We start from the raw sequence: 26,201 nt of genomic DNA, 5'->3' as shown, positions 1-26,201 counted from the left end.
TGCCTTCTATGTATCCTGTGTTTTGGATAAATGGCTTAAGTTTTCCTGCCTGTTAAGGTTTTGCTTATCATCCTTCCCTTTGTTTTAATTCTGTTTATTCTTGAAAAACAAGTTCAAATGCTGACTCTTGTATGTAGTCTTCTTGCCTCTCTGAGCTGCTCTCCCGTAATAGTTCATAGCTCTCTTTCAGAAATTATCCCTGAGTGCCTTGTACTGGGGTTATACATTCACATGTTTTATCTCTTCTTCTAGTTTGTCATGTTCTTTGAGGCAAAGGCTGTCTTTTGATGTTTGTATTTTGTCCACAACAATGGCTTTCATTTAAATGGTACTCAATTTGTGGACTTTATTAATTTGAAAAAAAAATTTGACTTTTTAAAATTATGATTTAATGCAATCATACTGTAACAGACATCTTTCTTATGGGGTTAGCCATGGAGTCAGTCTTTAAAGAACAGATTATACTAGCAACTCTCAAATTTTAATGTGCTTAGGAATCCACTAATCTTGTTCAAAGGCAGATCTGATTCTGTAGGACTTGATATTCTGTGTTTTTAGTTAAGTTCCCAGATGTCAGTGATGCTGATTTAGATTTCACAGTTTGAATAACAAGGGATTTCAATCCTAATGATGCATAACAAATCACTGTTAACAATTAAGGATGTTGCATCTGCCTCACTAGGTAATAGTGTTGCAGTTTTTGTTTGTGTCCAAGCCCTTAAAAATGGATTGTTTTTCTTATCAATTTAGAATTATAGATTATCGCTTATAGACTCCTAGAGTTAAAGAACAATGGTTTAAGATACTGGACTATTACTCAAGAAGTTGCAGTAGTATAGTGTCTTACCAGTGATAACTTGAAAAATAGACATATGAAGATCACACACTGTTCATGTATATTTAAAGCCACTGGAGGCTTTTTCTTATGTTTCATCTGTTTTGGAAAAAAATGTATACATAATTTAATTTTTAAAAATTTTTTAATTTTCTAGGCTGGCTTGCTTTTTCAGTCTTAGGTTTTCTCTAAAAACATGCAAAGCAATTTCCTCCATTTTAGTTAAAACATGGGAAACTTGTAGTTAAAATTACCTTTCTTACTTGTACCCCTGAAACAAATAATACATTATATGTTAATTTAAAAAAAAAGGGGAGTGAGGCTTTAGGTCTTCCACCTTCTTGGACTTTTAATAGATGCCTGAGAGTCTTGGTCAAAAAAAAAAAAATAGGGTGGGGGTTGTTCTTTTATTAAAAGATATATTGTGTTCTTAACACATTCAAGCAAAAACTTTTCACAAAAGTATCAACTATGGAGAAAACAAAACAGATCCAGCGAAGAAGGGCAGAGAGATATGAGAATTATTACCATCTAACCGGAGTTATAGCACTAAGCCCATTTTTGTTGGTTATGATGCTAGTTATATATTGTATCTTAGGATTTCATTAATTCTTTCTTACCTCATCCTTTGTTATTCCTTAAATTGAGAAGTTGGAAGAAAATCATAGCATGCATTTCACTTAGTGTGGTTATATTTTTGGAAAGAAGTGGAATTGTAACTTAGGATTTGGTATACATGAAAAGAAATTACCTTTCTTAGGCTTGTTTTACCTGTTCTCTATGTGTATATAAAATATTTTTAAAACCTGGTGGGCTTCTTTCATTTTATGCAGACATCTTTGTGTCTTGCCTCCCAGGTAATTTTCCAGAAATGGAATTGCTTTATTAAAAGGTATATAGAATTTAAATGACAGATTACCCTGGAGAGAGTATACTACTTTACACTATTACCAACAGCATGAGAGAAATGTCAATTTCTTTTTTTTATTTTTATTTTTTTATTATTTTTTAAAAGATTTTATTTATTTGAGAGAGAATGAGAGAGAGAGCATGAGAGGGAAGAGGGTCAGAGGGAGAAGCAGACTCCCCGCTGAGCAGGGAGCCCGATGTGGGACTTGATCCCGGGACTCCAGGATCATGACCTGAGCCGAAGGTAGTCGCTTAATCAGCTGAGCCACCCAGGCGCCTGTTTCTTTCTTTCTTTTTTTTTTTTTTTTTTAAAGATTTTATTTATTTGACAGAGAGCAAACACAGGCAGGGAAGGGACTAGAGGGAGAGGGAGAAGAAGGCTCCCTGCTGAGCAGGGAGCCTAGTGCAGGGCTCCATCCCAGGACCTTGGGATCATGACCTGAGCTGAAGGCAGTTGGTTAACCAACTGAGCCACCCAGGTGCCCCGAGAAATGTCCATTTCTTTATAGGCTGGCCAACACTTGGCATTCTCTTTTTTGTCAATAGGAGAGGTAAAAAGTGTTTTGTTTTAGTTTACATTTCTTTATTAGTACAATTGAATGCCGTTTCATGTTCATTTTTTTAATTATATTTTGAGTATAGTTGATACAATGCTACATTAGTTTCGACTTAGTGATTTGTACAACTTAGTGATTTGACAAGTTTATACATTATACTACATTCACCACAAGTGTAGCTATCATTTGTCCCTTTTACATCGCTGTTACAGTATCACTGACTATGTCCCTCTCATACTGTGCCTTTTCCCATGATTTATTCACTCCATAAGTAGAAGCTTGTATCTCTCTTCCCCCTTCACATATTTTGCCCCAGCCCCCTGTATTTCTTTTTAAAAGCATTTGTTCATCTTTTACTCAGATTTTTTTAATGTTTCAAGTTTTTATTTATTTAAATTTTAGTTAACATATGGTATAATATTAGTTTCAGTAGTAGAATTTAGTGATTCTCAGGTTTTTCAAAATTTATTTTTTTTACAGCTTACTATCATCCTCTTGTTTATTCATTTATTTTTTTAAAGATTTTATTTACTTAGAGAGAGAGAGCACGAGCAGTGGGGGAGGGGCGGAGGGAGAAGCAGATTTCCTGCTGAGCAGGGGGCTCAGTGTGGGATTTGATCCCAGGACCCTGGGATCATGACCTGAGTGGAAGGCAGAAGCTTAACCAACTGAGCTACCCAGGCGCCCAGCTTAACTATCAACATTTTAAATGAAAAAGTCTGAGTTGATGAGCTGGTCTGAGTGAGCAGCACAAAGGACTTCTTTATGTTGAACTTGGAATTAGACGAATGTATTCACATAGTTGGTGTTGCACCGCGACTGCAGGTCCTCCTATCTGGTTGAGGAGGCTGTCCCTGTGAGGGTGACAGCATGAAAAAGCAGCCCACGATGCTTGCTTTTTTTTTTTTTTTAAAGATTTTATTTGTTTATTTGACAGAGAGACAGCAGGAGAGGGAACACAAGCAGGGGGAGTGGGAGAGGAAGAAAGCAGGCTTTCCACTGAGCAGGGAGCCCGATGTGGGGTTCGGTCCCAGGACCCTGGAATGACCTGAGCCCAAGGCAGACGCTTAATGACTGAGCCACCCAGGCGCCCCACGATGCTTGCTTTTTGTGAATAGTGAGCCCTAAAGGAAAAAGAGGAAAAGATGCTGGCTTCGTAGGTTCAGGTTTTTTTTTCTAAACTTGTTAATCAGGAAACTTACTGTTTCCATGGTAGAAATTGGAATTTGGGAACAGGAATGTTCTGGGAAAGTTGTCTTCTTGGAAGAGTAAATTAACTCTTAAGGACCATTCAGAAACAAATGTTAAGAAATCACTGTTTTGTATTGCAGAGTATCCAACCACTTTGGCCATCATAGTTTGTCAGATACTCTGTGATGAGATTAAATTATTATATTGATAACATGTACATAAACATCCCAGTTACAATGTGTACATAACGGTACTCCATTAAAATGTCAGCATTATTGATGCCACAGAGTTAAATGTAAACTTTCCCACCAAATTTTCTGAGGAGTAAAGTTGAGGGATTAAGATTTAAAGAAAAATTAAAAATTTTGAGTCCAAAAGAATCTGCTAAAATTAAAATCTCTTCCTTTTTAAAATTTTTAAATTTGCAAAGAAATAAATACTCCTCCCTAACGTATTTTTTCATGTTTAGCTAGAGGGTATAATCAATGTCTGAGTAGAATATGAAACTGTATCAGTTTTTAAATCAATAGAAAATTTTGTTAATAACTTAATTGTGCCATTTAGTAATGAAGTTAAAAAGTTTATTTTTATATGACCAGAATAATTTTTTATCTTTAGTTTCTGACCTTAATTTTGTGATTATTAATGTCTACTTGATTTGTAATAAAGCTAAATAAAATCTGCTTGTGTGCCCTCTCCCTTATTATTTTCCATTTCATTAAATATTTTGTGTAAGGCTTTATTTTGTAATTACCAGGCACTTAATTGACTTAGCAATATTTTGGGACATGTTTTCCACTTTGTTGAGGGGAAAGTCCTCCAAATGTTCTGTATTGTATAGTTTTCATAAAATATACATAGTATATATATAGAACAGTCAAATTCTAGATAACGTTCAGGCAGATACTGTTCTTTATTAAATTAGATTTTTTTCCTGTCCCCATTTTTTTGTCCTGTTAACCCATATTTTTGATCTAATTTTTCTTAATGAAATGTCTTATCCTTATGCACATTTATACATGTATACACATACACACATATATGTATACTTAGAAAAACAAGAGAAATGCCTGTGTACTAGTTATTTTGTTTTTGGAATAGAATTACTATAACATCCAAGATTCTTTTATGTCTATCCCTGGTGACATGTTAATCTTTCATCCCTCTGATAAGTTTTCTATTTCTTTTTTAAAATCTGCCTCCGAGTTTTAACTCAAAGATTGCTTTATTCTATGAATTGGTCATTGCCATGATTTTATGGGTTCATGTTTTGCTGGATTATTGTTTTTCTGTAGATACAGATCCAAAGTTTATTCTGCTTTTCAATATTTAGTTCATGTTTAGGTAGGTGACACACCCATCTGGTCATCTTGCTGTAAGTAATGAACCAAACTAAAAAACAGTGTAAAGTTTCATTTAGAGAGTCAGTCTCTCTCGGTCTCTTTATCTATTTTATTGTCAACCACTGTCGTCTTATTCAAGATGGGATAAGGTAATACCATGATAGTCTTGTACAAACTTCTATTTTTTGTGACTTCATATATATACAACCTATTGTGGTTGTCAGACGTGTTTGTTTTCAAGGACAAATAGTTTGAAGTCTTTTGATTTATTTTCTGGATAGTCCTTGATGAATGTCAATGTATGAATTATATAGCAAAATGTATCCCTTTGGGAAGTGAGTTACTAACTTTACTTTATTAAACCATGTTATATTTCTAATTTTTTCATCTTGTATTCTGTCAGAGAAAGGATTGGTCTATCAGTTTAATTTAAGTAAACTGCTATTTTTCACTTTTGATTTGAACATTAAAGACCAATTTGAATCTGTGTTTGAACTATAGTTGATTTTTTGTTAAGAATTTGAGTTTCAAAACTCTGGATTTTGTTGGAAATGATGACACTGGCTTACTGAAATTGATATAATAGTTGTTTTGTTAAATATATTGAATTAAGTGATTGTAAAACCAATTCTAAAAAAACCCCAAAAAAACAAAAAAAAAAACCCACTTAATTCTGTGGTTTTTGTTTTGTTTTGTTTTGTTTTTTTAGAGCTCAGTTCCCCCAAAATTATAAAAGCAGGAAAACTCAAGACAAAGAAATCCAACAAGGTATGTTTTTAGCTATATTCTTCTTAGCTATATTGAGTTTGAGAATTGGTATGTTAGAAACTCTTAGATTATTGTGTACTTAGTTGTGTCATTGGTGTTAGGTTAAAGTTAATATACTAGAGAATTGTAGCTTTTGTTCAAATCCTGTGTATATTAATTTATTTTGTTATCCTATGTAAATCAATTTAGTGTCATTAATAGTGCTAGAAGGTGGATCATAAGACCCAAGCATTGTTATTTCAGTGTTCTGTTGTTTGGAGAGTTGAATTAATTTGGCAAATGCTTGCATATAATTGTATGTAGGTTATTTTTAAAATTGCTTTGACTTTTAGAAAATATTTTTTCTACTTAAGATTTCTAATTTACAGATAATAACACTTATTTATTACTTTTTAGGCTAGTGATTTCAGCGATATGGCGAATTGGCCAACACCAAGTGAATTAGTGAACACTGGAGTGAGTATTGTTTTAAGGCTTTTTCTTAATAAAAGGAAAATATTCTCATTTCAACATGCAAAATTTATTTCAGGTTTAGAGAATTACATTAATAAAGAAGTGCTGAAAACTTAGCAGCTATCCTTTTTATAGTCTAACCCCTTTTTCAGATACCTGATTTTATCCATCACGTTGTCTTCATCTCATATTCTCAGGAAGTAATCTTATATTTGGAAGGGGTGTTACCATGCTGTATCTTCATGTAATGCTTACAATTAAAGAGATTAAAAAAATTTTTTTAAAGATTTATTTGAGAGAGAGAACGTCCACGCATGGGGCTGGGGGAGGAATAGAGGGAGAGGAAGAGAGAGAATCTCAAGCTGACTCTGCTGAGCTCAGCCTGAGGCAGGACTCCATCCCACGACCCTGAGATCATGATCTGAGCTGCAATCAGGAGCCTGGTACTCAACAGTCTGAGCCACCCAGGTGCCCCAAAAGAGATTAATTTTTAATATGAGTCTAATTTGAAGCCCATTTTATTTCAGAATTTGCTATATGTTTTTTGATATATAGTTTTTTCAATATGTATTGAAGTGCTAATTATATATGTATATATATACACACACACATATGCATATCAAATCAAGAAGTGTTCAGTGAATGGACTTTTAATTAATTTTTTTAAATTTATTTATTTGAGAGAGGTGGGGGGCACAAGCAGGATGGCGGAGGAAGGCAAAGGGAGAAGGAGACTCCCCACTGAGCAGGGAGCCCAATGCGGCGCTTGATCCCAGGATCCCGAGATCATGACCTGAGCTGAAGGCAGACGCTTTATGAACTGAGCCACCCAGGCGCCTGATTTTTTAATTGAAACAATGAAAGAAACTAAAAGATGGTTCTGAGATATTCTATCAAGAGGCTTTTTATTTATTTATTTAAAGGTTTTATTTATTTGAGAGAAATAGAAGGAGCAGGGGAAGGGGCAGAGGGAGAGGGAGAAACAGACCCCCTACTGAAACACCCATGCGCCCCAGACATCAAGGAGCTTTTTAGAGAAGTGGTAGCATATATGGTTATCTGGTTACATGTTTTCATTTGATACTACACTTTGCTATTTGTAATTTGTACACTATTGGTTTGTAGTTGTAGATATATCTAAACAGCTTAATTAGTGTGTAAATAACAAAAAACTGCATGTGAAGTACACAATTTGCTAAGTTTTGACCTATATATACCTGTGAAACCATCACCAAAATCAAGATAATGAACCTAACCATTACACCAAAAGCTTCTTCACACTTTGTAATTCTTCCTGTCATATTCCCCCCATCAACCCAGGCAACCACTGATATGCTTTGTGTCACTTATAATTAATTTGCATTTCTTACACTTTTATTTAAGTGGAGTCCTACATTATGACTCCCCTCCCCCCCCCGGCTTTTACTTAGCTTAATTATTTTGAGATTTATTTATGTCATTAATGTGTATTAGTAGTTAATACCTTCTTATTGCTGAGTAGTATTTCATTTTATGAGTAAAATGCTTGTTCATCTATGTATGGACATTTGTATTGATTCCAGTGTTTGGCTGTTAAAAATAAAGCTGCTATGTAAACATTTGTGTACAAAATTTTGCATGGATGTATTATGTCATTTTTCTTGGGTAAATACCTAGGAATAGAATGGCTGGGTTGTGTGGTAGCTATTGGTTTAGCTTTTTCAGAAACCACCAAACTTCATTCCCACTAACAGTGTATAAAAATTCTAGTTGTGTCACATCTTCACTAATATTTGATATAGTCAGTCTTTTAATCTAATTCTGGTAGGTGTTTGGTGGCATCACATTGTAGTTTTAACTTGCATTTCTCTAATGATGCCAGCACCTTTCCACTTATATTTGCTATCAGTATATCTTTGTTGAAGTGTCTGTTCAATTGTAGCCCTTTTTTTTTTTAAAAGATTTTATTCATTCATTCATGAGAGACAGAGACAGAGAGAGAGAGGCAGAGGGAGAAGCAGGCTCCCAAGGAGCAGGGAGCCCGATGCGATGCGGGACTTGATCCCAGGACTCTGGGATCACGACCTGAGCCGAAGGCAGACGCCCAACCATCTGAGCCACCCAGGTGCCCCTGTAGCCCATTTTTTAAAAAAATTGAGTTGTTTTCTTACTACTGCATTTTCAGAAATCATTTTATATATACATATATATATATACACACGTGTGTGTGTGTGTATATATATATATAACATTTTATTTGAGAGAGAGCACTAGCAGGGCGAGGGTCAGAGAGAGAAGTGGGCTCCCCGCTGAGCCAGGACCCTGATGCGGGACTCTGATCCTAGGACCCCAGGGTCACGACCTGAGCCAAAGGCAGACGCCTCACGGACTGAGCCACCCAGGTGTCCCGATCATTATATATTTTGGATCCAAGTGCTTTATCAGATACTTAGCAAATATTTTCTCCTAGTCTGTGGCTTGACTTTTAACAGTATCTTTTGAAAAGTTGTTTTTTATTTCTGGTAAAAGCTGTCATTTGTTTTGCAGTACTTAGAAAAGATTGACTAACCACAAATTTTTGGATATGTTAGTGAAAATGTTCATGGAAATTATTTCATTCAGAAAAACTTTTTGCAGTGCCAAAGTGTCATCAGCCAAGGAAATAAGAAGCCACAAAATAGAAAAGAAAGAGAAGACAAGGCTGAAAAGAGAATTAACAGTGAGAGCAAAGAAAGCCGGGAAACAAAATTAGATGGTCCTGGTGAAAATGCCAGTGAGGATGAGACTCAGTCAAGTAATCAACGAAAGAGAGGTTAGTTCATCTATAACTTCATTTTTTCCAACAATTTTATTGAGATGTAATTGATATATAACATTGTGTAGTTTAAGGTACACAACACAGTGGTTTGATATATGTATATATTGTGAAGTGATTTCCACAATTTTAGTTAATATCTACTACCTCCCAGTCATTTTTTTTTTTTTTTAAAGATTTTATTTATTCATTAGACAGAGACAGCGAGAGAGGGAACACAAGCAGGGGGAGCGGGAGAGGGAGAAGCAGGCTTCCTGCTGAGCAGGGAGCCCGATGCGGGGCTCGATCCCAGGAGCCCGGGATCATGACCTGAGTTGAAGGCAGATGCTTAACGACTGAGCCGCCCAGGCGCCCCCTCTCAGTCACTTTTTTCTTATTAGAACTTTTAAGATCTAGTCTCAGCAACTTTGAAATACATAGTACAGTATTGATAACTGTAGTCACCATGCTGTATATTACATCTCCGGAACTTATTTGTCTTACAACTGGAAGTTTGTACCTTTTGACCACCTTCACTCATTTCTCCCACACCTGGCAACCACCAGTCTGTTCTCGGTTACTGTGAATTCAGCCTTTTTAGATTTCACATGTAATGAATGACTGTATCTTTCTGACTTATTTCACTTAGCATAGTGCCTGCAAAATCCATCCATGTTGTTGCAAATGGGAAGATTTCCTTCTTTCTCATGACTGAATAGTATTCCATTGTATATTTATACATCATATTTTCTTTATCCATTTATCTATCAGTGTTGTTTAAGTTGTTTTCATGTCTTGATTAGATGGTCCTGGTGAAAATATCACTGAGGATGAGGCTCAGTCAAGTAATTAATGAAAGAGAGGTTAATTTAACTATATTTTCATTTTGATTTTAATTTTTTGAAGAAAGTTATAGTAATGAATTATATTTAATCAGTTGATTCCTAGTAGTCACCAGTGGGTATTTGGATTTCTTCTGAATACCATCTGCAGTGGTAACTGATGTGCTTTTGTAACATTCTTGAACTATTAGGCTTTCCTTTTTTGCATTTGACTTGTACTCTATGTAAGTATATAACGAAGTTGCAATTATAGAGATAGGCATAGATATATATATATTTTTTAAGATATATTCTTGAAAAGTTTTATAATAAGTATTCTTTAAGTCTACATTGGAACTGCTCCCTGTTTTTCAGGAGGGTTTTTTTTTTTTTTAATTTTATTTATTTGTCAGAGAGTACAGCAGGGAGAGCAGCAGGCAGAAGGGAGAGGGAGAAGCAGGCTTGCTGAGCAGGGAAGCCCGATGTGGGGCTAGATGTGGGGCTCGATCTGAGGACCCTGGGATCATGACCTGAACCGAAGGCAGATGATTAACGACTGAGCCAACCAGGCGCCCCTTTCAGGGAGTTCTGAGAAAATATTTTTCTAAGAGAAAAGTGAGAATAGTTTTGGTTAACTTTCTTTTAGTAGCATTTCCTCATTAAATTACCCCTTGAAGAAAAGACAGTCTTTGTATCCTTTTCCGTATTTTTTACACAACTTTTCATGTGTCTAGGGATAGATTATGATTTAAATGCTTTGTAAAAGCATATGCTCATTCAGTGTCCTGAGCCTAGGTAAAAGTGTCTTCGGGCCTTTAGGCAGAAAAGTTCTTTAAACTGTTGGAAGGTCAGTAGCTGAGACAAGGTGAACATTGGAAAAAGTGACAGGAGATGCTATGGGAAAGGTAAGCAAGGTCCACGTTGTGCAGGGCTTTGGTAATGTGGAATTAGAATTTTACTTTGAATGCCATGGGAAGCCATTAAAGCACTTTAATTCATGGAAGTGATGTGGCATGGGAGGGGACATTTTATAATGAAGTGTAGTTTCCAGCCAACTTGTTTAATAATGGAACTAACAATTACGGTATATTGAGCACTTACTTAAATTTTTTTCTTAAATGAGTATCTAATCCTTAGCTGCAGGGTAAGCATGTTAGGGTCAGTTGATACAGTGAGCCAAGGCTAATTGCTCAAAAGTGGTTGGCAACAGGACAACCATGTGGTTGTTAGGAAAAAAATTTACCCATTTCTTAAACATTTTTGTCACTTAGCTTTTTCATGCTTCTTAGATACGTCTTTTTGACTGTCTAGAATTAATACAGGTCTGTCATCCTGCTTTAAAATTTGTCTTCTGTGTTAATTGCTTCAATTAAAACTGATCAGCCAACACTAAAATCCAGGTTTTTATAGATAAATTCATACAAGAGTCATGAATTGACTCTTCTTAGAGCACCCATTTTTTTTTAATCTTTAAATGAAGGGCTTGCTTATACCAGAGAATCTCACTGATAGAATTTATAGTACAGAATTTAAAGAGTTTTTTTAAGATTCTTTCATTATTCTCTTCCTCATCTATGAGTAGTTTGCAGGATTTATAGGAAATCAGTATTGTAGTTGCATACTGATAATTCCCTTTCCCTTAATTACCTTGGTAGTTTTTCCTTTGCGCATGAGTCTTGCTGTTTTAGTAAAAAATATATATTGAGTAGAAGACTAAATATTTTGAAACCTTAACTATGGATTCCACAAATTAAGTAATGAGAATGTCACTATAGTGTAACAATTATGCTATCATTTAGTCAACAAGAGAAGTTAAATTGTTTGTATCTCTTGTCTTAGGAAAATGTGTAGTAGCTATAAAGAGATTTATCAAATGCAGTTAGACAAATTTTATTCTCTAATTTTGAGGAACCTTTCATTATTAGTAATGCTGGATAAATTAATATTTTGGACAGTGACTTGAAACTAAAAGTGTTTTGAATCATCAGCCAGACTTTTTCAGTGTGTACATTATGTCTTGTCAGATAAACCCCATTCTAAAGTGAAGGAGTCAAGTATTAGGAGTAGTGTATTACATGTATTGCTCATTCATCAGAATTAAACAAGAGTGAGCATTTTGCTTGAAAGTAAAAGAATACCAATGGTATTCCATCAACTGGCTTTTCACATGAATTTTAATTTGCACAGGTAAGTTTATCAAGGAGTTCTGTGAAAAGAAAATTATTTTAGTCCTCTATATAAGAACCTTTAAGGACAAACTAAATCTCCCATTTGATTAAAATTTAGCGTCCTTTCAGAATTGCAAAGCTTTAATGAAAATTGTGCAGTGTCATTAAATGACTTTATTTGGTTTTCTTCAAGCTAATAAGCACAAGTGGGTACCACTCCACTTAGATGATGTAAGACCAGACAGTCAAGAAAGACCAGGATCCCGGAACAGCTCAAGATGTCAACCGGAAACAAATAAGTCATCACATAATAATAGGAGAAATGATACACGAAGTAAGTCACATTCTAAGAGAAAAATGACATTAAAGAACTTAGTGTTAATGTTCATAATTTTAAAAACTATAGTATAAATTATTTGAGAATAAGTTGCAGACATTGTGCTCCTCTTAACACTAAATACCTTCAGAGTATATATCATAAGAACAGTGATGTGGTGTGACTGTCCACAGGTAGATTTTCCCCGTGGTGTCCTTTCCAGTTTTTTTTTCCTCCCTCCCTTCCAGGATCTAATCTGAAATCATACATTGCTTTTAGTTGTCTGTTCTGTTTAGTCTCCATTAATCTGGAGCAGTTCTGCTTTTGTCTTTAGGTGGTAGTTAGGTGGTAGATATCTCACTTTGGATTTTCCTCATGATTAGATTTGGGTTATGAATTTTTGGGAGGAATACTGCAGAAGTTAAATTGATTTCTTCTCAGTGCATGGAAATGCACATGATCTTGGTTTATCTTATTATTGCTGATAAAGGTGATGTGCTCCAGTTTCTTTATTATAAAGATACTTTTTTCTCCTTTATAATAATATGTACTTTGTGAGAGAGACTTTGAAATTTTGGAAACACCCAGTTTTTCATCAGACTTTTCACATGAGCTTTAGTTTCCATTGATGATTCTTGCCTGATTCAGTTATTACTATAATCTGGCACTCCAGTATAAGGAACGACTTCCTTGTTATCAGTGTGGATTTATGGTTTATTTCTTTGGTGGATTATAATCCATTACGATGATTTTTTAGTTTGATGCTCAGATTGTCCCAGATTTGGCTAGTGGGAGCCTCTGATGGGTAGGTTCTGGCTCTTTTTTATTTATTTATTTTTTATTTTTTAAATTAATTAATTTTTTTTAAAGTTTATTTATTTGACGGACAGAGCTAGCGAGAGAGGGGACACAAGCAGGGGGAGTGGGAGAGGGAGAAGCAGGCTTCCCGCCAAACAGGGAACCTGATGCGGGGCTCGATCCCAGGATCCTGGGATCATGACCTGAGCTGAAGGCAGATGCTTAATGACTGAGCCACCCAGGCGCTCCTCTGGCTCTTTTATAAAAAAGTCAACTTTACTGAGCTATAAATTATACATGTATAAAATGCATTCACATTTAATGTTATTACTTAAAGATCATTTCCCAGATACATTATTTCAATAGGATTTCTCACATTTCAGAAAGCAGAGGAGGACAGTAGGAGGATTTGTGGCAACAATTAGATGAGCATTTGGTTTTATAGGTCTCTGCTGAAATCTTAAATCTGACAGTTACTTTTCTAGTGTGATAATTTCCAAAGCATACTTGTTGTCCTATGAATGGATGGAGAAGGCTTAAGAAAATTTACAAACCTAATAGTACATTTAAAAAGTTTCCACTTACATTATGAAAAACTTTAAACACACAGAAAGTTGAAAGAATTGTACAGTGAATACCTGTCTAACCACCACCTAGATTTAGTAATTTTGTATATTTAAATCACCTATCTATTGGATTATTTGAAAGTACCTTGCAGACAGTCATGATGCTTCAGCACTGCTGTCCTAAAAAAAATAGCATCCAGGAAAATCAACAGTAATTCCCTAATATCATCTGAAATGTAGTTATATTTACTCAGCTGTCCACAAAATATGACTTGAAATTTAAGAAACTTGTCTACAGAAAAACTGACGTTTTTTGCCTTTATATCATTTCTCAAATATATCACTTTAATGTTAAAAAAATAATATATATCCATAATTAATGTTTTTTTCTTACGAAGCATTGGGCATATAAGAAAACATGAGGGTTTTAAAGAACAATAATATAATCAACACTGGGAACTCAGCACCAAGTTTAGAAATGCATATTGCCATTACCTTTGAACTTCCCTGTGTGCCCCCTGCAATTTCAACCCATTGCTTCTCTTCTTAGAAAAAAAGGCCTGAATATTTGTTTTTTGAGTATTTTTTACATGAAACTGACATTCAGTATGACTCCACTGACATACTCTTTGACACTAATTTTTTTCACTTTAGTCTCATTTTCTTAGATTCATGCGTGTTGGTTGTATTGCTGTGAGTCCTTTTCCTTGCCAAAAGGTATTTCACTATTTGATAGAATTTGTTGTTAATAGACCTTTGGATTGTTTTAGTTTTTTCATATTAAAGTGCTACCATGTACATTTTTATGCATGTTTTCCAGTAAACATGTACAAGAGACTCTTTGGGGTAATTTCTTTAGACTGCAGCCCATGAGTGCATTATGAAATTGGTGTACTGGGTCATGATCAGGTTTTTAAAATATTGGTAGATTCTAGAGTGCTTCACTCAAAATATATTTTTCATGACAATTGTGGGTTTTTTTTTTTTTTAAAGATTTTATTTATTTATTTGCGAGAACAAGCGGTGGGCAGGGGCAGAGAGAGAGAGAAGCAGACTCCCTGCTGAGCAGGACACCCGATGCAGAGCTCCATCCCAGGACCCAGAGATCATGACCTGAACTGAAGGCTGACACCCAACTGACTGAGCCACCCAGGCGCCCAACAGTTGTGTTGAAATTACAAAAAAAATTTTGTGTGTTCTAGGGTGTAACATACAGTAAGGCTTACTATGGGTTGAGGCAGATGTGTTTGAAAAAGACTGTATTAAGATACTCATTAAGGAGGAATAGCAGCATCTAGGGCAGTGATTCTCAATGGAAGTGATTTTCCCCTACCCCTAAGGGGGCATTTGGCTTTGTCTGGAGATAATACTGTTTTAGGGGAGTGGGGGGTAAATGCCTGCTAGTGGCATTTAGTGGGTAGAGGTCATGGATGATGCTAAACATCCTTCAGCGCCCATACTTAGCTATCTGGCTCAAATGTCAGTAGTGCCATGGTTGAAAAACCTTGGTCTCTAGGATCTATATATATGTACCTTCGAATTTATTTGATTATTCCAAATTGTTTTTCAAAGAGGACGTATCTGGCTTTGCTCTCAATAATGGTATATAGTGTTCTACTTTTTTCTGTCTTGGTCAGTGTTTCAAATTATAAGACCTTAAAATTTTGTCAGCCTGGGGTAGATCAAATACTCTGTCTTAATTTGCATTTCTCATGACCAGTGAGGCTGAATGCCACTTTCTGTATTTATGGTCCATTTGTATTTCTTGTTTGCTTACCTGTCTTTTAGCCATTTTTCCCATTGAGTTACTGTGTGTGTGTACAGTATATGTGCACTAATGCATTCTGTATGTATTCTGGGTATAATTCCTGTATTGTACTGCAGGTATCTTCTAGTTTTGTTTTGTTTTGTTTTAAGATTTTATTTATTTGAGAGAGAAATAGAGAAGAGAAATCACGAGCAGGAGGAGGGGGAGAGGCCGACTCTCCGCTGAGCCCAGCGCTGGGGGAGGGGTGCACTCCATCCCAGGACCCCAAGATCATGACCTGAGCTGAAGGCACACCCTTAGTCCACTGAGCCACCCACGTGCCCCTCTTCTAGTTTGTTTTGTGTTTTCATTTCCTTTTTTCTTTAAAAGATTTTTTTATTTGACAGAGAGAGAGCGAGAGCAGGAACACAGGCAGGGGGAGTGGGAGAGGGAGAAGCAGGCTTCCCTCCAAGCAGGGAGCCTGATGTGGGGCTCCATCCCAGGACCCTGGGATCATGACCTGAGCCAAAGGCAGATGCTTAACCATCTGAGCCACCCAGGCGCCCTCTTTTTTTCTTCAAAAGGAATGTCTTTTACTTAAATTGAGTCAACCTTTCCTTAAACATTTTGTGAAAAGGTTTTTTTTTTTTAAGTTTTATATAATGCAAACTCAGTCATCTTGGAACTGCTTGAATCTTCAACAGTACCATCTTAACAAAGGACCTCTTTATCTTTTTAGTATATTATTTTGTTTATTAGAATGTCTTCTTTATATGTCAGTACTTTTATGGGCCCTCTTTTATGCCAGGGACATTTTGACAAATTCCTATGAGATCTCTTAAATTTCTATCTATCTGAAGAATGCCTGGTTATTAACAACTAGGTACAAGGTGGGGAGGGTTAGTTACCAAGTTTTCCTAAAAATAATCACCTTATTCACTTGCAAATTGGAATGTATAAAAATATATTTATTTTTTTAAAGGTTGGAGGCGTGATAGAGAAAAGCGAGATGATCAAGATGAAGTTTCCAGTGTGAGGAGTGAGGGTGGTAATATCCGAGGTTCCTTTAGAGGCCGAGGAAGAGGCCGAGGACGGGGAAGAGGACGAGGCAGAGGAAATCCTCGATGTAGGACATGTGTTTTTATTTTGTTAAATTAGATGAGTTTGAAAAAAGTATATAAGCCCTCTTTTCTCCACTATCCCATATAATTTTTTAACTGATTGTTTTTTTTGCTCTGATAATAAAGATGGTTTTATATTTGTTATCCCTTGAAATACTTCACTTTGGATTTTTCTTTATGGTGACTATTTCTCTCTCTCTCTCTCTTTTTAATGTGTAATCACTTTTCTTTTTCTTACGTCAAGTGAACTTCGATTATTCGTATGGTTATCGAGAACATGGTGAAAGGACTGATCAGCCATTTCAAACAGAACTTAATACCAGTATGATGTATTACTATGATGATGGTACAGGTGTACAGGTGTATCCTGTGGAAGAAGCACTGCTTAAAGAGTATATTAAACGCCAAATGTAAGTTAGACATAGATGGGATAGGAACATCAAATTTTACATCATTGATAGTGAACACATTATAACACATTTTCTAAGCTGTTTATTAGTAAAATTGGAAAATTGTAATAGTGTTTTATGTTATTTTTTCTAGAAAATATTAGTAAAACATGAAATATTTTTTTTAAAAAACTTATATTTGGTTCATGTTGTGTTATATAGGACTCCTGTTTTGTCTACTGCTCAGGTATTTCTCTGCTTAAAGGGTATTAAAAAATATTAACGGGTATAATACGAGTGATTAAATAAAAGAATATAAAACTGCTATGTATATATATGAAGTTGAACAATGCCTGGCTTATTATTTGCAAATAAATTTTTATATTGAAATTTGCAAATGAACATAAATGGCAAAACATCATGATAGATATTTTTTTACTTTCTTAGCAAATGATTTCAGAATTCTAAGTTTATTTTTTAACTTTTAAGTTCTCTTTTTTTGTGACATATTGAAGGGGAACTACCTCATTTTTAGTTCAGACTTTTTAATCTAGTTCTCATAATAGTTGCCTTCTGAATACTGAAGTTGAAGTTAGAATATTTTATTGTTTTTAAGAAAAAAATAACCCTTGTACATACTAGTATTATAGGATGTTTTGCATATTTATATAATGTGTTTATATAGTAGTAAGAAAAACGTCTCCAAGTGATTTGCGTAACCAGTTTGCTGAAATTTGATTATTTTTTTATTCTTACAAAGTGCAGGGAAAAGCTATTTTTGAAAGGGTATAAACATCTTAAAAACATCTTCCTTTGTTTATGAAAGAAAATTTACTCTGTTACTAGAAAATAATTTCTTCATCAGCATCATCCAGGCATCTTCCTGGGATGCCTTCATGGTGGATTTGATTGGCTTACATACAATACGAAGCAACTTGTTTATTTTGTTCTTGCTTCTTCTGTTACAGTTGACGCAAACACTGAAGAAAAGGGCCTTTTTATGGGCAGAAAGTGCCTGGCATGTGGCTATCAACTTCAAACCACTATTCCTGTCTTTTTTGTAACTCTTGCTGCCAGGTCCCTTCTGAGACCTGACAGTGGATATGCAACTCCATGTCAGGATAATCGGCCTCCAATGTGCTCATACAAGTGAGGGAGGAGCAGAGCTACATCAGTGTTGACAAAATTTCTGATCATGCAGTGTAGAATCCAGAGCTTCTAAGGTAGGACATGATAATGTCCCCTAGGACACTGAACAAAATGTCAGACACAGCATTGGGCATGACTCCTTTTTTTGTTGTTACTGTTTTAGCAGTAGGATTTTTGGCAGGTGGTAGAGCACCAGGTTTAGAATGGCTCTTAATGTTAATCGTTCTTTGATTAGCGGAGTCATGCTTTGAGGAGTCATGCTTTTGACTTGGTTTTCTTTGAGGTTTCTCAAGATAGGCTCATTGATTAGGGTTTACATTTTTCTCTTTGAGAAGTTACTGAAAAACTTTCTTGCATTTGTGGAAAACTGTGCTAAATGTATTTTAAAGTAAGAAGCTTAACTATTATTATGGATGTTTGAATTTTTAAAATTATTTTAATGAAAATATATTAATAATTTGTCATTTTGGTGTCAGAATATTAAAAATTTAAGATCTTGATTATTTCTAGCTTCTGAATCTGGCATTCAGATTTAGAGATGGAGTAGTTTTGTAACCCATTAGAAGTTTCAAAAAATATATACTATAGGTAATAGGGTGATTTATGAATTATTCAGATACTAAGGTTTTCACAAAGTACTAGAATAAAAAGGCATCTTATTAATGATTCAGAAGTTTTTGTCTAAGAACAGTTTTAACGTGTGACTAAATCAAATGTCTTAATTTGTGAAAATTTAGAATTTAAGTGTTTGTATTTTGTGTCTACCATGTCAGGCACTATGAAAAGGACTTTTTACATGTAACAAAAATTAGAACACATGTATTATGTGCCCACCACATGCCAGGCACTGTGAAAGGGCTTTTTGAGGTATAACAAAATCAGCATGTTTATTTCTTTAAGACTTAAGATTTTTTCTTCAGTGTTTAAGATGAGTAAATGATTTACTGGTGTTACTGAGATGTCAGTGGTATTTCAGTGATCTCTAAGGGAGCTTTGCACTTTGATAGTTGGATAAATATCTGAGTATAAAGAAACAACTTGAGTATTTATGTTTCTAAAATAAGATCTTTCCTCCCAGTGAAAAGTAGCTCAAAGCCATTTCTCATTTATGGGTGATTATTTCTTCAGAGTTAGAATTTGACCTGAATATTTCAGGGGTATCTTTAGTCACCCAGTGTTAACACCAAAGTATACGATTTGGTGTGCTTTCTCATAATTTGCCACCGATCTTTGCAAACTCTCTCTGATTAGGAAACATAGGATTATTAATCTGTAGGCCATATTATTATTGATGTTATGTATTTCTTTTGTATTCTTTTGTACATTTCCTCCCATTTGTCCTTTTGGTCTCTCTAGAATTCTTATTTTCCGATATGGAGGCTGTAGTTTTGTTTTATTTATTTATTCAGTTTTTAAAAGATTTTATTTGAGAGAGAACACATGAGAGGGGGGAGGGTTAGAGGGAGAAGCAGACTCCCTGCGGAGCAGGGAGCCTGATGCGGGAGTTGATCCTGGTACTCCAGGATCATAACCTGAGCCGAAGGCAGTCGCTTAACCAACTGAGCCACCCATGCTCCCTAGAGGCTATAATTTTAAATGTGTTTCTCAAATATAATTTTTAAATATATCCATATTATCTTTGTATCTTGGAACTTGTAGTTATTGATTATACAGTTTATCATTTACACTTCTCACTCTACTTTCCTAGAGAAGATTAAGGTATTTAAGTTTTTCCTGTATTTTTACCCCCAGGTACCTCATAGTATCATAGATGTTCCTTGTATAGCTATATATTCTGTTCACTCTTAATGTCTTTTATAGTTCTCTCCAACAAAGAAAGAGGGAGATCTTGCAAATATATAATTGTGTGTGTGTGTGTGTGTACACCTCACTTAACTATTATTTACTAAATTTTCACTCAGCATTGTGCTGATTACTAGGAATCAGAAATACATTAAACAATGTCAGTACCCTGTCAATTTAGAAAACAAAACAAAAACTGTAATCCACTCTGTAAACTTGACAAAGTATACTTCCAAATATAATGTTCTTAGTGATGGGGAATAAGTTGGAAGGCAATCTGTTCACCTGTTTTTAGTCATTATGCAGTGTTTAAATGAAGCAAGTTAAAGTAACTTTTAATGAAAATTTTCACTTCATTGACTCATTTTAAAAAATCAGTTATTGAAAAAAATCAGTTATTGAGCTATTTTAAAGTAAAATGCTGGTTAATTCTTTATACTTAGGTAAAGCTGATCTAAGTAGAAGTTAATGTTAGGTTTTTGGAAGGGAATCAGTAGTCTAAAGTTCTTTCTACTCATGGATAAGAAATTTTAAATTCAGTAGGGTTTTGTTCTTTCTTGTATTTACCCTATATCTAAGTTGTATTAAATCTATATGTTATTAATAAAATAATTTTAAAGTTGTTGATATATGTCATAGATATTTTTATTTCCTGTTGAATAAATGAATTAAACTTATGTTTATTTCTGTTTGTTTCTTTTTTTCAGTGAATATTACTTCAGTATAGAAAATTTAGAACGGGACTTCTTTCTTAGGAGAAAGATGGATAAACAAGGTTTCTTGCCTATTTCCCTGATTGCTGGTTTCCACCGTGTTCAGGCTCTCACTACAAACCTTAATCTCATTTTAGAGGTAATTATGCATTTACAAAACAGTCTGTACTTTCCATTCAATTATTCTGTGAACCTAAAATTGCTCTAAAAATTATATTAAAAACCTAAGGAAAAAAAACACAAAAATAATCTGTAGTTGCCTAAGGCTTACACTCTTTCATGGCTTTTTTTTTTTTTTTTCCATTTTTTAAAACCCAAGTAAATGCCTAACCTTGGAAACCCCTCAAATGGGGTTTACTAATGATGTTTCCACCTCTTGTTAACCTGATCCTTCAAACTTGGACCTTCTTAAGCTTGGTCCTTTAGTCTTCTCAGGTTGCTGCAAAATAGCATGTATTTCTTTTTTTTTTTCCTTTAAATTTTTTATTGTTATGTTAATCACCATACATTACATCATTAGTTTTTGATGTAGTGTTCCATGATTTATTGTTTGTGCATAACACCCAGTGCTCCACGCAGAATGTGCCCTCTTTAATACCCATCACCACGCTAACCCATCCCCCCACTCTCCTCCCCAATAGCATGTATTTCTATTTATTAAAATTTTGAGAATTTTCCTGTGTTATAGAAATGCTAATTTAAAAGTCTTTCCACTTGTATTCTTAATGTTTTTGTTAAATTTTTTGTCCTGTTCTAGAAATGCTTTGAACATTTTTGGTTTTCTGTTCCCTACATACAGGCAATCAGATTTGCCCTTTTGCTATAGTTTTGCCAGACTTACATTCTTGTGCCCCTGTGTAGCCAATCCCTTTTCTCATACACAACTCCTGGAACCACTGATCTGATTTTTGTCCCTTTAGTTTTGCCTTTTCCAGAATATCATATAAATAAGTTACATGTTTGTATGTAGTTTGTAGCCCTTTATTTCTGATTTCTTTCATTCAGCATAGTGCTTTTGAGATTTATTCATGTTGTACATTATCAGTAGTTTGTTCTTTCTTATTGTTGATTAGTATTCCACGGTATGGATGTACCACAGTTTATCCCTTCACTTGTTGATAGACATTTAGATTTGTTTCCAATTTTTGGAGATAATGAATAAAGTAGAAAGGTCTTTGTGTAGATATGTTTTCATTTCTGTTGGGTAAATATTGAGGATTGTGGTTGCTGGCATGTATTGTAAGTGTATTAACTGTAAGAAGTATGTTTAAAGTGGGTTTGACCATTTTGCATTCCACCATTTTGTATGAGTTCCATTTGTTCTATAGCCTCATCAGCACTTGGTATTTTCAGTTTATTTTTTAATATTAGATATGGAGTAGTTTCTCATTGTGGTTTTAATTTGTATTTCCTTAATGACTAACGATGCTGAACATCTTTTGTTATGTGTTTATTTGCTATCAGTGTACCTTTTTTGTTGAAATGTCTGTTCAGATATTTTGCCTATTTTTAATGGAGTGTTTGTTTTTTTATAATTGTAAGAGTTCTTGTGGATACAGATCCTTTGTGTTTCGTGAATATTTTTTCCCAATCTTTGGCTCATCTTTTTATTTTCTTAACAGATTTCTTTAGCAAATTTTTTTTTGAACGTGTGCGCTCTAGGCTTTAAAAACTAGCTCCAGGAAGATTCAAGATTTCAAAAACAATAAAAACTAGTGATTTATTATTTGTTGATGTGTAATTAGGCTTTGTTTTATGAAAGAAATTACTTCAAGTACTACCATTATTACATTTATTTATAGATGCCATCTAAATAATTTCTGTATACTATAATTTGAAAAAAACTTAGTTTTTTCTTGTAAAACTTAGTCTTCAGAAAAATATTATGATTATATTCATAGTAGAATGAGTTTATTAACTACTGCCATCATTTGTACTATAGCAAAGATCTATCTCAGTTGTCATTTTCCATGAATTTGTTACTGGTTTCCTCCGCTCTTCCGTACTTCTGTAGGAATCTGGTTGTAATTTCATTATTGTATGGTTTTTTGGTCTGTTGATGTTCCCAGTGAGTCCTTAGGCATAATTTTTAGGTTATTGATTATCTGTTTCTTTATAACTTATAGCAGTAGGGAAGGAATATTTAAAGGAACTTTTGTGTTACTGTTAATGAATTTACATATAAGCACAGTGATTTAGAACAGCAGAGGTCTACATTCACTTAACATTTATTATGTACCTACCATTGGTTACAGTGGGAAAGTTGTCCTTTCTCTGTTATGAATGTAAGGTTTCATTGGGCGTAGCAATATAAACATTGATTTAGAGCACAGGCTTGAGAACCAGGATACACATCCTCATAGTTTTGTGACCTTGGGCAATGTCCTGAGACTTCTGTAAAGTGGAAATGGTAACAATAAATACTTCATAGGGTTGTCTTGAGGATGAAATGTGTAATGACAGTGTCTGGCACAAACAGTAAGCCCTAAATATGAATTTGCTATTATTGTTAGTCTTTAAGGATGCCCTTCTATTGTTCACTCCTTTTTTTGGATCTTCATTTCAATTCTATCAATATTTTATTATTTGTATTTTGATAGGCTCAAGTCTTCTTTCCTGAAAAACTATCAAAAGAAGCAAAATATACTTTAGTTCACACCTGTGTCCCAGATGAGGTTTTCTACATAGCTGGTCTTAGTCAGTTTCTTCCCATTCATTTTCAGCTTACTGTACTTTTTTTTTTACTTTGATACATATATAGTAATATGATTGGTATTATAGTGATATTTATCACATAACTATAGTATTGTCTATAGTCATAATACTGTGCATGAAATTTCTGTGGATTATTTACTACTCATTGCAGATTAGTACCCTTAAACAACATCAGTCTTACCCCCCCACCTGCTGTTTCCTGGTAACCACCATTTTACTCTTTTTTTTTTTTTTAAATGAATTTCATTTATTTATTTAAAGATTTTATTTTTATTTATTTGACAGAGAGAGACACAACGTGAGAGGGAATACAAGCAGGGGGAGTGGGAGAGGGAGAAGCAGGCTTCCCGCAGAGCAGGGAGCCCGACATGGGGCTCGATCCCAGGACCCCGAGATCATGACCTGAGCTGAAGGCAGACGCTTAATGACTGAGCCACCCAGGCGCCCCGAGTTTCACTTTTTTAGATTCCACATATAAGCGATATCATACAGTACCTGTCTTTCTCTGAATTACCTCATTTAGCATAATGTCTGTAAGGTCCCTCCAGGTTGTTGCAAATGGCAGGATGTCCTCCTATCTCGTGGCTGAATAATATTGATATATATGTATACACATATATACATATATATATATATTTATATACATACATATATATATATGCATTCCACATTTTCTTTATCTCTTCATCTGTTGATGGGCATTTAGTTTGTTTCCACATCTTAGCTACTGTGACTAATACTGCAATAAACATGGGTGTGCAGGTATCTCTTCAGAATCCTGTTTTAATTTTCTTTGGGTATATACCTAGAAGTGGAATTGCTGGATCATATGGTAGATCCAGTTTACTGAGTTCTTGATTCTTGCTCCATAGCTGAGAGCTGTTTGTGACTTCCTTTTTTTTTTTTTTCCTAAATTCAGTTACTCAGCTGTCAGGATGAATACCCAACATTTATATCAACATGGGTGGAACTAGAGGAGATTATGCTACGTGAAATAAGTCAAGCAGAGAAAGTCAATTATCATATGGTTTCACTTATTTGTGGAACATAAGGAATAGCGTGGAGGACATTAGGAGAAGGAAGGGAAAAATGAAGGGGGGGAGAATCGGAGGGGGAGACGAACCATGACAGACTATGGACTCTGAGAAACAAACTGAGGGTTCTAGAGGGGACGGGGGTGGTGGGATGGGTTAGCCTGGTGATGGGTATTAAAGAGGGCACATTCTGCATGGAGCACTGGGTGTTATGCACAAACAATGAATCATGGAACACTACATCAAAAACTAATGATGTAATGTATGGTGATTAACATAACAAAATAAATTAATTAAAAAAATAAATTCAGTTAATCCTTGATCTTTAGCTAATCAGTTATATAACTATTCAAGTTACTTAACCTCTTCATGCTTGTTTTCTCATTGTTAAAATAGGGTAAATAATACTTAAACTATCATAGAGTGTAAGGGCTTAAGAGAAGTAATTAACATATTTGTAAAGTTCTTAGAACTATTTTTGCTATTCTCATCTGAAACTGTTTTCCAAATTGTCTGACTGTGGTTCCTCACAATGTGTGCTGCCATCTTATCTTTAAGTCTTTGCACATAGTAAATCTTTTCTCTTAGTACCAGGCATGGGACCAGGAACTAGGAATACATTATGTATGGATTCTAATATTGGTATTTGTTCATAATAATAGATAACCATTAAGAAAAGGACCAAAATTAATAGAGAAATCTTCAGGTATCCAGAAATATTAACTGTATACTATAATTGTTTAGGAGCTGAAGATAATCATGGTTTGGTTTTAATAAAACTCTTATTTTGTCTAGATCTTTTCCTTAATTTTTCTTTTTAAGATTTTAGTTATTTTTTGACACAGAGATAGTGAGAGAGGGAACACAAATAGGGAGAGTGGGAGAGGGAGAAGCAGGCTTCCCGCCGAGCAGGGAGTCCCATGCAGGGCTCAATCCCAGGACCCTGGGATCATGACCTGAGCTGAAGGCAGATGCTTAATGACTGAGCCACCCAGGTGCCCTTCTTTTCCTTAATTTTGTGTAAAACTTAATTTTTGTTTGATGTTTTTAGGGTCTAAATCACAACATTCACTCTGTTCTCTTTATTTTCTTCCTGAAGAATTCAGGAATTCTTCACATAGTGAAGAATTTCCTTCCCATCTTTTACCAGTAGTAAACTAGTTAAACCTTTCTTGGTGACAGTGTTACTTCTTTTTTGTGTATTATTTCTCCTGAGATAGTACATGTTATACTAAATATATTGTTATGCTCCCTTTTATTAGATTAGTTGTCTACATTATTGTATACATAACTATTAGAATAGTTGTATACAGAGAACTTTGGTTTTTTTTCCCTACTCATTTTTTTCTTTTAAATTGAGGCATAATTTATACACTATATATTAGAAATCATAGGATTACATATGACTTTTCTCAATGTATAAAGTTGTGTAATTGCCCTCAGATTAAGATATAAAACATGTTCAGCATCCCAGGAAGCTCCCTTGTACCATGCTCCTAGCCTGTACCACAGCTTTCCTCATAGGTAATTGCTTCTCAGAGCTCTCTCAATTTGTTTTTTAATTTCACCTAATCAGAGGTATGTGTACTCTTTTATATCTGACTTGTACTTATCATTTCTGTGAGGTTATCCATATTGTTGGTGCGTAGCAGTTGTTCATTATCTATTTTGGGGTAGTATTTCATTATATGAATGTAACACAATGTATTTTTCCATGCTGCTGTTTGTAGATACATGGGTTCTTTCCAGTTTGAATCTGTGGTATGGTTGTGAACATTATCGTACATATTTTTTGATGGTCATAATGCTCTTATTTTCCTGTGACATGGGTAACAGGAGATAAATACACACACACACACACACACACACACACACACACACACACACACGGTTAGCTTTTGTAGATACTGCTAAACATTTTTTCCAAGTTATTGAACCAGTTAAAACTACCACCATTGAGAGTTTCACTTGCTCCATATTTTGTCATCATATTGGCAGTCTTTTTCCAAACACTGTTCCAAAAAATTTAAAC

At 34.7% G+C, this 26,201-nt stretch overlaps 1 protein-coding gene across 1 annotated transcript in view; it reads left to right on the top strand.

The window, feature by feature from the left end:
• Positions 1-26,201, top strand: part of LARP1B (La ribonucleoprotein 1B) — a 118,135-nt gene that overhangs the window by 4,961 nt on the left and 86,973 nt on the right. Inside the window, 7 exon segments of the mRNA XM_028102364.2 lie at positions 5,545-5,603; positions 6,000-6,059; positions 8,673-8,847; positions 12,012-12,152; positions 16,228-16,371; positions 16,611-16,776; positions 20,415-20,559. Of these exon segments, the coding sequence (XP_027958165.2) occupies positions 5,545-5,603; positions 6,000-6,059; positions 8,673-8,847; positions 12,012-12,152; positions 16,228-16,371; positions 16,611-16,776; positions 20,415-20,559 (890 nt within the window).

The sequence above is a fragment of the Eumetopias jubatus genome, unplaced genomic scaffold, assembly GCF_037043125.1.
Source record: "Eumetopias jubatus isolate StellerSeaLion01/CBP00866 unplaced genomic scaffold, mEumJub1_p1.0 scaffold_2, whole genome shotgun sequence".
In the NCBI taxonomy this organism is placed as follows: Eukaryota; Metazoa; Chordata; class Mammalia; order Carnivora; family Otariidae; genus Eumetopias; species Eumetopias jubatus.
The sequence above is the reverse complement of the archived record's forward strand: the minus strand, read 5'-3'. Positions and strand labels throughout refer to the sequence as shown.